Below are 16690 nucleotides of genomic sequence, written 5' to 3' on the forward strand. Positions count from 1 at the left end.
TTTCCCTCATTCATTGGACCTAGGTACATTATAAATCAAATCAAAAAAGGTCTTTAAAGTATGTGAGGGCCTGGAGGTCTCAGTTGCCCAGTAAGTCGTGACTTTTATCTCAAACAGGGATTTCCAAGGTGTGGGAAATGGTCAACATTCTTACTGAGTACTTGGAATGGAGAGAGGAAAATGATTAAGATCTTCGGCCAAGTGCTTGTGTTCAGATAGAGGCAGCAGTAAAATGGTATTGTTGCTGCACTAGTAACCCCAGACTAGTTATAGACAATACTCTGGGACCCAGGTTCAGGTCCCATCAAAGAAAATCTGGAACTAAAAGTCAAATGATGACCGTGAAACTTGATTGTCATAAAAAACCCATCTGGTTTGCTAATAATCTTGTGTCATCCTTACGTGTAGTTCTGAAGTGGTCCAGCAAGCTACTCAAAATGATTTTTAAGAAAACTGGGAAAAAAAGAATAAAGCCAGATCACCTTGCATCAACCTAGATACAAGAAAGGACAATGGCAAACTCAGCAAAGTCCCCCTCCCCATCAGTTAGGGGCTAGTGCCAAAATGCAGGGAGCTATCTCACAAACTACTGAAGCAACATCAGACAGAGTTATACTCACAGATAGTGTCCTACAAAATGAAATCACCATCCCTGGGTATGTGCTCGCCCACCATCAGGACAGATCCAGCTGAGGCGCTGGTACAATGGGGGAGAGCTGACCTGATTCATGAAGTCTCGTGGCATCGGGTCAAACATGGGCAAAGAATGCTACTGATCACCTCATACCACCTTCTCTCAGCTGCTTCCTCATACAGCACAGAAGCAGACCCTGCGTCCCGACTTGTCCATGCCCACCATGTTTCCTAAACTGAATAATCCCATTTTCCTGCATTTTCCCCATATCCCTCTAAACCTTTCCTCTCCGTGTATCTATCCAAAAGTATTTTAATTGTACCTACCTCTACCACCTCCTCGTTCCATACATACAGTACCTTCTGTGTGAAAAAGTTGCCCCTCAAGTCCCTTTTCCCTTCTCACCTTAAACCTATGCTTTCTAGTTTTGGACACCCTGACCATGGGGAAAAAGGCTTCGCTATTCACCTTATCTTATGCCCCACATGATTTGAACTGAGGCTGTAATGAGGTTAGGAGTTGAATGGCCCTGGCAGAACCCAAACTGGGCGTCACTGAGCGGGTTATTGCTGAGTAGGTGCTACTTGATAGCACTGTTAACCTTCCATCACTTTACTGATGATTGAGAGTAGAGTGATGGGGTGGTAATTGGCCGAGTTGGATTTGTCCCACTTTTTGTACAGGACAGACCTGGCCAATTTTCCACATTGTTGGGTAGATGCCAGTGTTGTTACTGTACTGGAATAGTTTGGCCAGGAGAGGGGCAAGTTCTGGAGCATAAGTCTTCAGTACTATTGCTGGAATATTGTCCGGGCCCATAGCCTTTGCAGTATCCCATGTCTCCAACAGTTTCTTGGTATCACATGGAGTGAATTGAATTGGCTGGAGACCAGAATCCTGCCATTCCCCTGAGATTTTGTGTATGCTGATTCGCATGCTGACACATTGACTTCTGCTGCTGGAAATTGCCAGAAATCATAGCGTGCCACGAGAAAACAATCTGAGGGCCTTTTATTGGAACCTGTGGGATACTGGGGAAACCAAATTGGATCAACCATTTAGCACTTTGGGCTGAAGATTGTTGCAAATGCTTCCACCTTACCTTTTTTGCTAATGTGATACACCTGCCTATTATTGAAGATGTATTCAGATTGATTTAAATTTATTTAATATTGTAACTGGTGCCCAGAAAAATGGATAATGTTGCCATGCCCTGGCGCCATCTTGAATTACAGAATAACTTACTGAATAAATTGATATTAAATTGATGTTATGAAACTGAAACATCAAACAAGTTAATCTTTCCCTTTCCGTAGACTTCAGCCTCTCTGCTCTCAGACGGCGCCATCTGACATTGTCCCTGGGTTCCTTGCAATGTGCTGCTTTCCTGTTTCCACCTTCACTTCCATGTTCACTGTCTCTGAGCTGGAGATGGTCACACCGCATGGGTCCTGCACCTTCTCCAATGCTGGGACTTGGCTCATCTTTCGGTGCTGCCACCCAAGGTGGAGCGGGGATGGAGATAAGTGGAGTCCCAGTCTCCCACAGGAGGATGTTAGGAGGAGCCCCCGAGGGCAGCTAAAACAAAAAAAAAGATTAGCGAGCAGCAAAGACAATGATGAAGCCGTGTGTAGGCAGCCAGTCACATTACATGAGCCCATGAGTGGCAGATCCCGCGCTCAGAAGCTAAGCACTGGATGGGGATATTTGTGGAGCCTCTCACTCCATTGAGTTGTTTATTTGTCCACCACCATTTGCAACTGGACGTGGCAGGACTGAAGAGCTTAGTTAGACCTGATTTGTTGGTTGTGGAATCGCTTAGCCCTGTTGGTCACTTGCTTCTTGTTACGACATGGGGCAAATCCTCCTGCTTAATTTACACCAGCAACACAGAAAAGATTTATCCCGTGCAGTAATCTGTGAAAATTCGAGGGGCCAAGAACTACTTAAAGTAAAAATGAACAACTTTATTTCTTAAAGTATAACAGAATAATTAACTAACAACTATTTACAACTCCTTCCTCTAACCTATCTTTTATCTTCCCTTCTATAATACCAGTCCAATAAAACACCCCGATTAAGATTTATCAAAAATTCAAGTTTTCAAAACCAGCCAGCTGTCGAATCTTCTATTTGGATCTTCCTCTGTCTTCTTTTCTTCTTAGGGATTATGCTTTAAAGGTCACAGATCGATAAAGGTACCTTTAAGAGAGTTATTTTCAGGCAATCTCTACATGCTGGTGGCATGGCAGTTCTCTTCTCAACTGGTCAATTTTCTCCAGTCTTATTCCCCCAAAGCATCAGATTGTGTCATTGGCTTTTTAACATTATCAATATATTCAATTAAAACTCAATTGGAACTTGGTATTTTTGGGGGTATAATTTCACTGATTGGCCTAATTCAATTTTTTTATTGTCTCCAGGCAACCAGCTACCCAGTAGCTGGACCACATATTACATTGTATCTTATTCAGAACACTTGGTGCTGTCAGGTAGTTCTGCTAGCTTTGAACTCTCTTAAAGGTACAGTACACCCACATTTTCATAACACTTTTTATGCCACGAACATTAAGTAGTCCTGTTTTGGAGCTTCATCAGGTTGACCTCATTTTTGGGCATGTCTGATACTGCTCCCATATGTCCTTCTGCACTCTTCATTCATTTGTACTTGAGTGAACTAGGTTTGATTCCCTGTTGTTATGGTAATATTTGAGTGTACAATATAGGATTGCAAATTGTATTTGAATACAATTTTCCTGCTGCTGATGGCCCACAGCACCTCGTGGATATTCTGTATTAAGTTGCTGGGTCTGTTTGAAGTCTGTCCCATTTTGAGTGGTGATAGTGCCACTTAACAATGGAGAATGGGAATATGGGAATTCATCTCCATAAAAGTAATGTGCCGTAGTATCATACTGATACTATCATGGATGGTACTTGTCCACATCCCTCATCAAACTATCCCATACAGTTCCAACACAGGCTTCCCCATGGGAGACTGATTAGCAAGGTTAGATCTCATGGAATACAGGGAGAACTAGCCATTTGGATACAGAACTGGCTCAAAGGGAGAGGACAGAGGGTGGTGGTGGAGGCCTGTTTTTCAGACTGGAGGCCTGTGACCAGTGGAGTGCCACAAGGATCGGTGCTGGGTCCTCTACTTTTTGTCATTTACATAAATGATTTGGACGCGAGCATAAGAGGTACAGTTAGTAAGTTTGCAGGTGACACCAAAATTGGAGGTGTAGTGGACGGCGAAGAGGGTTACCTCAGATTACAACAGGATCTGGACCAGATGAGCCAATGGGCTGAGAAGTGGCAGATGGAGTTTAATTCAGATAAATGCGAGGTGCTGCATTTTGGGAAAGCAAACTTATAGCAGGACTTATACGCTTAATGGTAAAGTCCTAGGGAGTGTTGCTAAACAAAGAGACCTTGGAGTGCAGGTTCATAGCTCCTTGAAAGTGGAGACGCAGGTAGATAGGATAGTGAAGGCGGCATTTGGTATGCTTTCCTTTATTGGTCAGAGTATGGAGTACAGGAGTTGGGAGGTCATGTTGCGGCTGTACAGGACATTGGTCAGGCCATTGTTGGATATTGTGTGCAATTCTGGTCTCCTTCCTATTGGAAAGATGTGAAACTTGAAAGGGGTTCAGAAAAGATTTACAAGGATGTTTCCAGGGTTGGAGAATTTGAGCTATACGGAGAGGCTTAACAGGCTGGGGCTGTTTTCCCTGGAGCGTCGGAGGCTGAGGGGTGACCTTATAGAGGTTTACAAAAGTATGAGAGGCATGGATAGGATAAATAGACAATATCTTTTCCCTGGGATTGGGGAGTCCAGAACTAGAGGGCATAGGTTTAGGGTGAGAGGGGAAAGATATAAAAGAGACCTAAGGGGCAACTTTTCACACAGAGGGTGGTACGTGTATGGAATGAGCTGCCAGAGGATGTGGTGGAGGCTGGTACAATTGCAACATTTAAGAGGCATTTGGATGGATATGTGAATAGGAAGGGTTTGGAGGGATATGGGCCGGGTGCTGGCAGGTGGGACTAGCTTGGGTTGGGATATCTGGTCGGCATGAACGGGTTGGACTGAAGGGTCTGTTTCATGCTGTACATCTCTATGACTCTATGACAGTCATCTACCTAATAATGTGACTGTACTATGGCTACAAGGACATGTCAGAGTTCTCTGGTGAGTAACTTTTGTCCAAAATCTATCCACCATTTTCAAGGTGCAAGTCAGGAGTGTGATGGAATACTCCCCACTTGGCCGAATGAGTTCAACTCCAACAACACTCAAGAGGCTTCACACCATCCAGGACAAAGCAGCCCACTTGATTGGCACCACGTCCACAAGCATCCATTCACCAATGTTGAGTAGCAGCAATGGGTACTGTCTACAAGATGCAATGCAGAAATTCACCAAAGATCCTCATACCTTCCAAACCCACGACCACTTCCATCTTGAAGGACAAGGGCAGCAGATACATGGGAACACAGCCACCTTCAAGTCACCCTCCAAGTTACTCACCATCTTGACTTGAAAATACATTGCCATTGCTTCACTGTTGCAGAATTAAAATCCTGGAATTCCCTCCCCAAGGGCTTTGCGGGTCTACGTACAGCAGGTGCACTGCAGCAGTTCAGGAAGGTAGCTTACCACCAACTTCTTAAGCCGGAGTAAGAAGGAGTCATGTATTAGATGTAGACAACTGAGATAAGAAAATCTGTTGAATTGTATAAGGGGTACGGGGGCATTCTTAGAACAAAACGAGGAGGGCAAATGGGATATGAGATAGCCTTGGCTAATAAGGTTAAAGATAATCAAAAAGATTCTATAAATACATTAAGAGCAACAGAACAACGAATGAGGGAGTAGAACCCCTTAAAAGTCAATTAGGTTACCTTTGTGTTGAACCTCAGGATATGGGAAGGATATTAAATATTTTGCGCTGGTTTTTACTATTGAGAAATGGAAGCTAGAGAACTTGGAAATAAATATTGATGTTTTGACAACAGTCCACACTACAGAAGAGGAAGTACTATAGGTCTTAAAAAACATGAACGTAGATTAATCTCCAGGACCTGATAAAATGTATCCCAGGACGTTGTGGGAAATTAGGGAAGAAATTGTGTGGGTTAGAGTGGTGCTGGAAAAGCACAGCAGTTCAGGCAGCATCCGAGGAGCAGGAAAATCTTGTGGCTCAGGTAGAGATATTTGTATCATTTACAGCCACAGGTGAGGTGCCAGGGAACTGAAGGGTGGCAAATGTGCCATTGTTTAAGAAAATCCATAAGGAGAAGCCTGGGAACTATAGACCTGTGAGGCTGACATCAGATATGTTGTTGGATTGGAAGCAATTCTGAGAGAAAGGATTTACATGCATTTGGAGAAGCCAAGACTGATTAGGAAAAGTCAGCATAGCTTTGTATGTGGGAAATCATGTTTCACAAACTTGATTGAGTTTTTTGAGGACTGAACCAAAAGGAAGATGAGGACAGAATGGAAGATGTTATCTATACGGACTTTAGTGTAGCTTGTGGCAAAATTCTTTATGGAGAAAGTGAGGACTGCAGATGCTGGAGATCAGAACTGAAAATGTGTTGCTGGAAAAGCGCAGCAGGTCAGACAGCATCCAAGGAGCAGGAGAATTGACGTTTCGGGCATGAGCCCTTCTTCAGGAATGAGGAAAGTGTGTCCAGCAGGCTAAGATAAAAGGTAGGGAGGAGGGACTTGGGGGAAGGGCGTTGGAAATGTGATAGGTGGAAGGAGGTCAAGGTGAAGGTGATAGGCCGGAGTGGGGGTGGGGGCGGAGAGGTCAGGAAGAAGATTGCAGGTTAGGAAGGTGGTGCTGAGTTTGAGGGATTTGACTGAGGCAAGGTGGGGGGAGGGGAAATGAGGAAACTGGAGAAATCTGAGTTCATCCCTTGTGGTTGGAGGGTTCCTAGGCGGAAGATGAGGCGCTCTTCCTCCAACCGTTGTGTTGCTATGGTCTGGTGATGGAGGAGTCCAAGGACCTGCATGTCCTTGGTGGAGTGAGAGGGGGAATTGAAGTGTTGAGCCACGGGGTGGTTGGGTTGGTTGGTCCGGGTGTCCCAGAGGTGCTCTCTGAAACGTTCCTCAAGTAGGCGGCCTGTCTCCCCAATATCGAGGAGGCCACATCGGGTGCAGCGGATGCAATAAAAGATGTGTGTGGAGGTGCAGGTGAATTTGTGGTGGATATGGAAGGATCCTTTGGGGCCTTGGAGGGAAGTAAGGGGGGAGGTGTGGGCGCAAGTTTTGCATTTCTTGCAGTTGCAGGGGAAGGTGCAGGGAGTGGAGGTTGGGTTGGTGGGGGGTGTGTACCTGACGAGGGAGTCACAGAGGGAGTGATCTTTTCGGAACGCTCATAGGGGAGGGGAGGGAAATATATCCCGGGTGGTGGGGTCCGCTTGGAGGTGACGAAAATGACAGTGGATGATACGCTGTATATGGAGGTTGGTGGGGTGGTAGGTGAGGACCAGTCCTGGTGGCAGTTGGAGGGGCGGGGCTCAAGGGCGGAGGAGCGGGAAGTGGAGGAGATGCGGTGGAGGGCATTGTTGATCACGTCTGTAGGGAAATTGCGGTCTTTGAAGAAGGAGGCCATCTGGGTTGTACGGTATTGGAACTGGTCCTCCTGGGAGCAGATGTGGCGGAGACGAAGGAATTGGGAATATGGGATGGCGTTTTTACAGGGGGCAGGGTGGGAGGAGGTGTAGTCTAGGTAGCTGTGGGAGTTGGTCGGTTTATAGTAAATGTCCGTGTTGATTCGGTCGCCCGAGATAGAAATGGAAAGGTCTAGGAAGGAGTCTGAAACGGACCAGGTGAATTTGAGGTCGGGGTGGAAGGTGTTGGTAAAGTGGATGAACTGTTCAACCTCCTCGTGGGAGCACAAGGCAGCGCCGATACAATCATCGATGTAGCGGAGGAAAAGGTGGGGGGTGGTGCCAGTGTAGCTGCAGAAGATGGACTGTTCCACATATCCTACGAAGAGGCAGGCATAGCTGGGGCCCATGCAGGTCCCCATGGCTACTTCTTTGGTTTGGAGGAAGTGGGAGGATTGGAAAGAGAAGTTGTTCAGGGTGAGGACCAGTTCAGTCAATCGAAGGAGGGTGTCAGTGGAAGGGTACTGGTTGGTACGGCGGGAAAGGAAGAAGCGGAGGGCTTTGAGGCCTTCGTGATGGGGGATGGAGGTGTACAGGGACTGGATGTCCATGGTGAAGATAAGGCGTTGGGGACTGGGGAAGCGAAAATCATGGAGGAGGTGGAGGGCGTGGGTGGTGTCCGAACGTAGGTGGGGAGTTCTTGGACTAAGGAAGACCGGACCTTGTTGAGGTATGCAGAAATGAGTTCTGGGACACCCGGACCAACCAACCCAACCACCCCATGGCTCAACATTTCAACTCCCCCTCCCACTCCACCAAGGACATGCAGGTCCTTGGACTCCTCCATCGCCAGACCATAGCAACACGATGGTTGGAGGAAGAACGCCTCATCTTCCACCTAGGAACCCTCCAATTACAAGGGATGAACTCAGATTTCTCCAGTTTCCTCATTTCCCCTCCCCCCACCTTGTCTCAGTCAAATCCCTCAAACTCAGCACCGCCTTCCTAACCTGCAATCTTCTTCCTGACCTCTCTGCCCCCACCCCCACTCCAGCCTATCACCCTCACCTCGACCTCCTTCCACCTATCGCATTTCCAACGCCCCTCCTCCAAGTCCCTCCCTCCTACCTTTTATCTTAGCCTGCTGGACACACTTTCCTCATTCCTGAAGAAGGGCTCATGTCCGAAATGTCGATTCTTCTGCTCCTTGGATGCTGCCTGACCTGCTGCGCTTTTCCAGCAACACATTTTCACCAAAATTCTTTATGGTAAACTAATGAATAAAGTTAGATCACATGGGATTCAGGGAAAGCTTACCAATTCGATATAAAATTGGCTTTATGGTAGAAGTTGAAAATCACACACCAGGTTATAGACCAACAGGTTTAGTTAGAAGCACAGCTTTCAGAGCACTGCTCCTTCATCAGGTAGCGTGGTACAGGACCATAAGACACAGAATTTATAGCAAAATATTACAATATCATGCAACTGAAATGATGTGTGTGAATTTTTTCCTTTGTCCACCCCAGTCCAATACCGGCTCCTCCACGTTATGGTAGAAAACAGAGATTTGTGGTTTGGACTGTTTTTTGGACTGGAGACCTGTGACCAAAAGTGTTCCACAGGAATCAGCACTGCATTTACTTTTGTTTGTCATTTACATAAATGATTTGGATGTGACTTCAGGAGGCACGGTTAGTAATTTTGCGGCTGACACCAAAATTGGTGGTGTAGTCGACAGTGAAGAAGGTTGTCTTAGATTACAAAGAGATTTTGAACAATTGGGCTATTGGACTGAGGAGTGGCAGATAGAGTTTAATTTGGATAAATGTGAGGTATTGCATTTTGGTAAAACAAATAAGGGCAGGATTTATACATTTAATGGAAGAGGCCTGGGTAGTATTGTCGAACAGAGAGACCTAGTGTTCAGGTACATGGTTCTTTGCATCACAGGTAGACGGGGTGGTTAAGACAGCATTTAGCACACTCACCTACAATGCTCAAACCGTTGAGTATAGGAGTTGGGATGTCATGTTGAGATTGTACAGGATGTTGATGAGGCCACTTTGGATTACTGTGTACAGTTCTGGTCGCCCTGCTATAGGAAGGATATTATTAAATTGGAGTGGATTCACAAAAGATTTACCAGGTTGTTTGATTTGATTTGCTTTGATTTATTATTTTCACATGTACCCAGGTACAATTAAAAGTTTGTTTATCGTGCAGATCATAACATATAAAGGTCAAAGTTAAAAATCACACAATACCAGGTTATAGTCCAACAGGTAGCACTGTGGCTCAGTGGTTAGCACTGCCGTCTCACAAAGCTAGGGACCTGGGTTCAATTCCACCCTTGGGCACCTGTCTGTTTGGAGGTGGCACATCCGCCCTGTGTCTGGGTAGGTTTCCTCCCACAGTTTGGTTAGGTGGATTGGCCATGCTAAATTGCCTAGGGATGTGTAGGTGAAGTAGAGTAGATGTGGGAAATGCATTGATTATGGGCGGCACGGTGGCACAGTGGTTAGCACTGCTGCCTCACAGCGCCAGAGATCCGGGTTCAATTCCTGCCTCAGGCGACTGACTGTGTGGAGTTTGCACGTTCTCCCCGTGTCTGCGTGGGTTTCCTCCGGGTGATCCGGTTTCCTCCCACACTCCAAAGATGTGCAGGTCAGGTGAATTGGTCATGCTAAATTGCCCGTAGTGTTAGGTAAGGGGTAGATGTAGGGGTATGGGTGGGTTACGCTTCGGCGGGGCGGTGTGGACTTGTTGGGCCAAAGGGCCTGTTTCCACACTGTAAGTAATCTAATCTAATCTAATCCAGATGTATTTGGAAGCAGTAGCTTTCGGAGCGCTGCTCCTTTTGAGTGGTTGTGGAGTATAAGATCATAAGACACAGAATTTATAGCAAAAGTTTACAGTGCAATGTAACTGAAATTATATATTGAAAAAGACCTGGATTATTTGTTAAATCTCATCTTTTAGAATGAACATGTTGGTTTCACTTCTTTCATATGTAAATTGCAGAACATTTAAAAGTTACATTCTCAAGTGAACTTTAACAATTGGTGTCATGTCGGCCCAGATAATGCATTAAGGTGTGAGCTGCCCTGTGTGAGACTGTCTGTGCCACAATGTTCAGACTGATTCTAATCTAAGAAAATGGATTTACAGAATCTTACATGGATTCATGTAGTTTTTGAGCAAAGTAAAATGTAATTCTGCAAGTACAAATTCACCCCACAAACTTATATATATGTGTGTGTGTGTGTGTGTGTGTGTTGGGGGGGTTGTGATGAGAGTGCGTGTGGGAGTGTATATGTCAGCATATGAGAGAGGATCTGTGTGAGTCTATGGGTCTGAAGGAGAGTGTGTGTGTGTATTGTGCAATGGGGTCACCTGTAATGTGATATGAACCCAAGGTCCCGGTTGAGGCCCTCCCTATGGGTACTGAACTTGGCTATCAGCCTCTGCTCAGCCACTTTTCGTTGTTTTTTTTTTATTTCAAAAATATACTTTATTCATAAAATGATTTGATGGTCTGTACATTTGATCATGCCATACATATGTCCACATTTACAAACACAGATTCGAATTTATCCTTGTCATATACAGGCCTGTGCATTTTTCAATCTTGTACATATATTTGGCTGAGGCATCAGCAGAGCCCAAAAAAACGTCCGCATGGGTCCCCTGTTCTTCTTTAGGCAGTTTTCGTTGTTGCCTGCCCCGAAGTGGCCGAGCAGAGGCTGATAGGCAAGTTCGACACCCATGGGGATGGCTTCAACTAGGACCTTGGGTACATGTCACAACACAGGTGACCCCATTGAACTATACACGCACGCACACACTCTCTCTTACAGGCACACACACACTTCCTACAGACCCATACACTCACACAGACCCTCTCTCATATGCCGACACATACACTCCCACACTCACACATGCACACATGCATCCTCTCACAGACTTATACCCTTTTACATACATAACACACTCTCTCACAGACACTCATCACCCCCCCCCCCCCCCCCCCCACCACAGAAGGGCTTTTGCCCGAAACGTTGATTTCGCTGCTCGTTGGATGCTGCCTGAACTGCTGTGCTCTTCCAGCACCACTAATCCAGTCTTTGATGATGTTGCCTGCCTTTCTGAGGCAGTGAGAAGTGTGGGTGGAGTCAATGTATGGAAGGTCAGCTTGCATGATGGACTGGGCTGTGTTCACAACTCTTTGTGGTTTCTTAAGATCCTGGACAGAGCAGTTGCCATATCAAGTCATGTTGCATCAAGACAGAGTGTTTTCCATGGTGCATCTACAACAGTTGGTTAGAATTCATATGAATATGCTGAATTTCCTTAGGAAGAAGAGGTGTTATTATGCCTTCTTGACCATTGCATCAACGTAGGTGGACCAGAACGGATTGTTGGTGATCATCATTCGTCAACCATCTCCACCTCAGCTCCATTGACGTAGATAGGGTTGTGTCTTCCTCCTTGCTTCATGAAGTCAATGATCCGCTCTTTAGCTTTGCTGACGTTGAAGGAGAGATCACTATCTTTACACCAAGTCATCAAGCACTCTATCTCTTTCTGTATTCTGACTCTTCATTGTTTCGTATCTGGCCTGCACCAATGGTGTTGTCAGCGAACATGTAGATAGAGTTTGGATGAAATTTTGCCAAACAGTCATGACAGTACAGGGAGTACTGAGTGGGCTGAGTGTGCCTCCTTCTGGATTAGTGGTGCTGGAAGAGCACAGCAGTTCAGGCAGCATCCAAGTAGCTTCGAAATCAACGTTTCGGGCAAAAGCCCTTCATCAGGAATAAAGGCAGTGAGCCTGAAGCGTGAAGAAATAAGCTAGAGGACGCTTCAGGCTCACTGCCTTTATTCCTGATGAAGGGCTTTTGCCCGAAATGTCGATTTCGAAGCTACTTGGATGCTGCCTGAAGTGCTGTGCTCTTCCAGCACCACTAATCCAGAATCTGATTTCCAGCATCTGCAGTCATTGTTTTTACCTCAACTATGCCTCCTTGCAGAGTGCTGGTGTTGAGGATTGTTGTGGAGGAGGTGTTGTTGCCTATCTTCAGTGATTGCAGTCTGTATGTCAGGAAGTTGCAGAGGATGGAGTAGAGATCCAAGTTTTGGAGTTTGGAGATGAGTTTGATTGGGATTATAGTGTTGAAGATGGAGCTGTAGTCATTAAGTAGAAGCCTGACAGGTATCCTTATTATCCTGATGTTCCAGTGATGAGTATATGGCTAGCAGATAACCCTGGATCTGTTGCGCTGGCAGGCAAATTATATGAGATCGAAGAGGACTGGGAGGCTAGAGTTGATATGAGCCATGACTAACCTTTTGAAGCACTTCATAATTATGGATGTCTGACCCAGATGTTGCCAGGACTGGAAGGTTTGAATAATAAGGAGATGCTGGATAGGCTGGGCCTTTTCTCATTGGAGTGTAAGAGTTAAGGGGTGACCTTATAGAAGTTTATAAAATTGTGAGGTGAATAGCAAGGTCTTTTCCCTAGATTAGGTGAATTCAAAACTCCCTGAGGGGGAATATTTTTTAAGGTTAGAGGAGAAAGATTTAAAAGGGACCTGAGGGTAGTTGTATGTAGAATGAACTGCCAGAGGAATTGATAAATACAGGTATAGTTACAACATTTAAAAGACATTTGGATGGATACACGAATAGGAAATGTTTAGAGGGTTATGAGCCAAATCTAGCAAGTGGTACTAGATTAGTTTGGGAAGCTTGAACAGCATGGAGTTGGGCTGAAGGGTCTGTTTCTGTGCTGTAGGACACTTTGTCTCTAAGCTCGGGAAGATATTGCCTTTGTTGAGATTATCATATTATCAACGGCCAGAGGTAATTTGCCAGAAGAATGAAGGTTGGCTAATGTGGTGCCATTGTTTATGTAAGGCTGCAAAGAAAAGCCAAGAAACTAGACCAGTGAGCCTTATGTCAGTAGTGGGTAAGTTTTTGGAGGAGAATCAGAGGGAAAGAAAAGAGTTACGAGGATGTTGCCAGGACTGGAGAATTTGAATTATACCGAGATTCTGAACTGGCTGGGGTTTCATTCCCTGGAAGGTCGCAGGCTGAAGTATAACCTTACAGAGGTTAACAAATCATGAGGAGCATGGACAGAGTGAATAGTCAAGCTCATTTTCCCAGAGAAGGAGATGCCAAAACTACAGGACATAGGTTTAAGGTGTGAGGGGAAAAGATTTGAAAAGGACCTAAGTGGGCAACGTTTTTACGCAGAATGTGGTGCGTGTATGGAATGAGCTGCCAGAGGAAGTGGTGGAGGCTGGTACAATTGCAACATTTAAGAGGCATTTGGATGGGTATATGAATGGGAAGGGTCGAGAGGGATATGGGCCAGGTGCTGGCAAATGGCTCCAGGTCAGATTGGGATGTCTGGTTGGCATGGGCAACTTGGATCAAAAGGTCTATTTCCATCCCCTTGACTCTTTCAGAAGCAAAAGTTGTGGCATGTGAAAAAGAGTAGTTGTGGAGCGCATGCCCACTGAACGCAACCTGTGTGAATGTGCAGGCAGGTCGCACCGCATGCATGCTGGGAGTTGTAGTTATCTGGTGGAGACGCAGCCGCGAGATGATAACGACGGTGGACTACATCTCCCAGCAGGTTGTGCGCAGACCCGCGCCTGCGTGTTGCCGACCCAATGCCGTTACGCCACGGTCAGTTTTGTTAACATGGCGGCGATGTGCTGAGGTCTGGAGCCAGACCGAGACAGAAGGAGAGATGGTGGCGGAGAGCGGACGGTGCGGCCTCTGAGAGGACGGACACGCACTGGCAGTGTTTCCAGCTCTTTTGGGGGACAGGGAGTAGGAGAAGCTGGGATCGGGGCCTGGGCTGAAGTCACAGAGCAATGGAGAGGCCGAAGGTGCAGCAACTGCTGGAATTCAAAAGGTGAGAGATACTCAGGATAACATCGACCTTCCAGCTGACCACACTGACCTTCCAACTGACCACACTGATCTTCCAGCTGACCACACTGACCTTCCAACTGACCACACTGACCTTCCAGCTGACCACACTGACCTTCCAACTGACCACACTGACCTTCCAACTGACCACACCGACCTTCCAACTGACCACACTGACCTTCCAGCTGGCCACACTGACCTTCCAACTGACCACACTGACCTTCCAACTGACCACACTGATCTTCCAGCTGACCACACTGACCTTCCAACTGACCACACTGACCTTCCAACTGACCACACTGACCTTCCAACTGACCACACTGATCTTCCAGCTGACCACACTGACCTTCCAGCTGGCCACACTGACCTTCCAGCTGGCCACACTGACCTTCCAGCTGACCACACTGACCTTCTAACTGACCACACTGACCTTCCAACTGACCACACCGACCTTCCAGCTGGCCGCACCGACCTTCCAACTGACCACACCGACCTTCCAACTGACCACACCGACCTTCCAACTGACCGCACCGACCTTCCAACTGACCGCACCGACCTTCCAACTGACCGCACCGACCTTCCAACTGACCGCACCGACCTTCCAGCTGGCCGCACCGACCTTCCAGCTGGCCGCACCGACCTTCCAGCTGGCCTCACTGACCCTCAAACCGAGTAGACTGAACCTCACTCTAATCTCAATGACCCATAACATGATCACACTGATACTCAAACCAGCTGCGCTGACCACACTAATCTTCAAAGTGTCCATGCAAACCTTTCAACTGTTCACTTTGATCTTCTGACTGGCCACAGGGTCCACACAGATTCTTATTCTAGAGACAGAGAGATGTACAGGAGGGAAACAGACCCTTTGGTCCAACTCGTCCATCCCGACCAGCTATATGACCAAATGCTACCTTGGTACCAATTTATGTTGATGCACTTTAACTTACTTTAGTTCCAGGGCATGTTCTTTCTCCCTGCTGTGTGTTTTCACATTCAACCGAATTTCTGCTGAGCTCTTTTTGACCTTACCCCCTGACTATTTCACCTCTGGGCAATGAAATACTTGGTTCATGAAAGTCTGAATCACAATTTCCCATTTTCACATCTTAATCTGTCTTTACCCAGGAATGTAATCACACTGGAATGACTGTAGGATAAGTGTAACAATGAAGTAAATGCATGGCCAGACATGGAATTTAATTTGGCACCCACTAGTTCACTGGAAAACCCAAACTCGGGATTTTGTACTTGGTAGTAGAGATGGAACTTCTCCTGGCGTTCGGCTTCCAAGACTAATTTGCCAGTAATGTCACCACCTTCTTTCTTTCCTGGAAGATTTTATGCAATGTTCCTGAGTGTCTTGTTTCTTTTCCATTTGCAGGTTACCGACAGATGGCTTCATCCTTGCCCTTCTTGTGCTCTATACTCCTTTTGGCATCTGCTTAATGTTTCTCAGGATATTTATTGGGCTTCATGTGTTTTTAGTCAGCAGTGTTCTTCCAGATGGCCTTTTGAGAAGGTAGGCTTTTCTCACCCCTCCCTTTCCCTCAATTATTCTAAACTGAAATTTGAAACGAATAAGATGGGGCTTTGAGGGTTTTAAAATTTTTTCTTTACTTTTTAACAGTTCGACATTAAGTGATGATTGTCCAGGATTGGGTGGGAAAGATAAAAAGTGAAAAGAGAATAGATTTAATTTAAAAGGTAGAAATATCTGATGATAGTACAGAGTGGAGATGTTACATGGAATGTGCATTGCAGAACCAGATTATCAGCTTATCTAGCCATGCAACCACCTCCTACCTTACATTATCTAATCTAATCATTCTGGACATTTCTCAAATATGTATTTAACTCGCTTTTCTTGAAATGTACCTGAGTTTTGAGTGTCTCCAGAGAAAGGCAACAGTTTTCTTTGAGGTATTGACTTTACCTGATTGCCTTCCATGTTGTGCACGTATTGTCTACTTATTTTAGTCTGATCCATGCCAATATGTGTAAAGGCAGCATTCTGGGTTTCAAAAAGACACAAGAAGTGGTCTCGTTAAGATGTATAAAATTCTTAAATCTGATAGTGTTTGTTTAAGAGGCTGGTTAGGATGAACAGCCTAGAATAATGAAGGGCTTTTGCCTGAAACGTCGATTTCGAAGCTACTTGGATGCTGCCTGAACTGCTGTGCTCTTCCAGCATCACTAATCCAGAGCCTAGAATAAAGGGGCACCCATTTAAGATGAAGATGAGTGCCTTTTCTTATTCACTGGATTGTAAACTTTTGCACTTCTCTTCCTCATAGAGATGTAGTTGCTATGTGATTGAAGATGTTCAAGTCTAAAATAATGGGAGTCCAGGATATAGTAAACGAGTTGGTGTAGAAACTCAGCAAGATTCTATTGAAGAGAGAAGCAGGCTTAATGATCGCACACTCCAGCTTTTATTCTTTACATTCCAGCAGTATGTGTATGGGTGCTGGA

At 45.8% G+C, this 16690-nt stretch overlaps 1 protein-coding gene across 3 annotated transcripts in view; it reads left to right on the top strand.

Annotated features, from left to right (window-relative positions):
- The first annotated feature begins 13940 nt into the window (after positions 1-13940).
- aup1 (AUP1 lipid droplet regulating VLDL assembly factor) overlaps positions 13941-16690 on the top strand; it is a 54953-nt gene continuing 52203 nt past the window's right edge. For 2 of the 3 annotated variants that reach the window (XM_072577572.1, XM_072577581.1), the window contains exons 1-2: positions 13941-14195; positions 15600-15737. In XM_072577572.1, the coding sequence (XP_072433673.1) occupies positions 14155-14195; positions 15600-15737 (179 nt within the window). In that variant the 5' untranslated portion in view covers positions 13941-14154. Of the gene's footprint in view, positions 14196-15599; positions 15738-16690 lie in introns of those variants that run through there. The other variant, XM_072577589.1, reaches the window with a different exon arrangement.

Source organism: Chiloscyllium punctatum, chromosome 1 (assembly GCF_047496795.1).
Source record: "Chiloscyllium punctatum isolate Juve2018m chromosome 1, sChiPun1.3, whole genome shotgun sequence".
Lineage (NCBI taxonomy): Eukaryota > Metazoa > Chordata > Chondrichthyes > Orectolobiformes > Hemiscylliidae > Chiloscyllium > Chiloscyllium punctatum.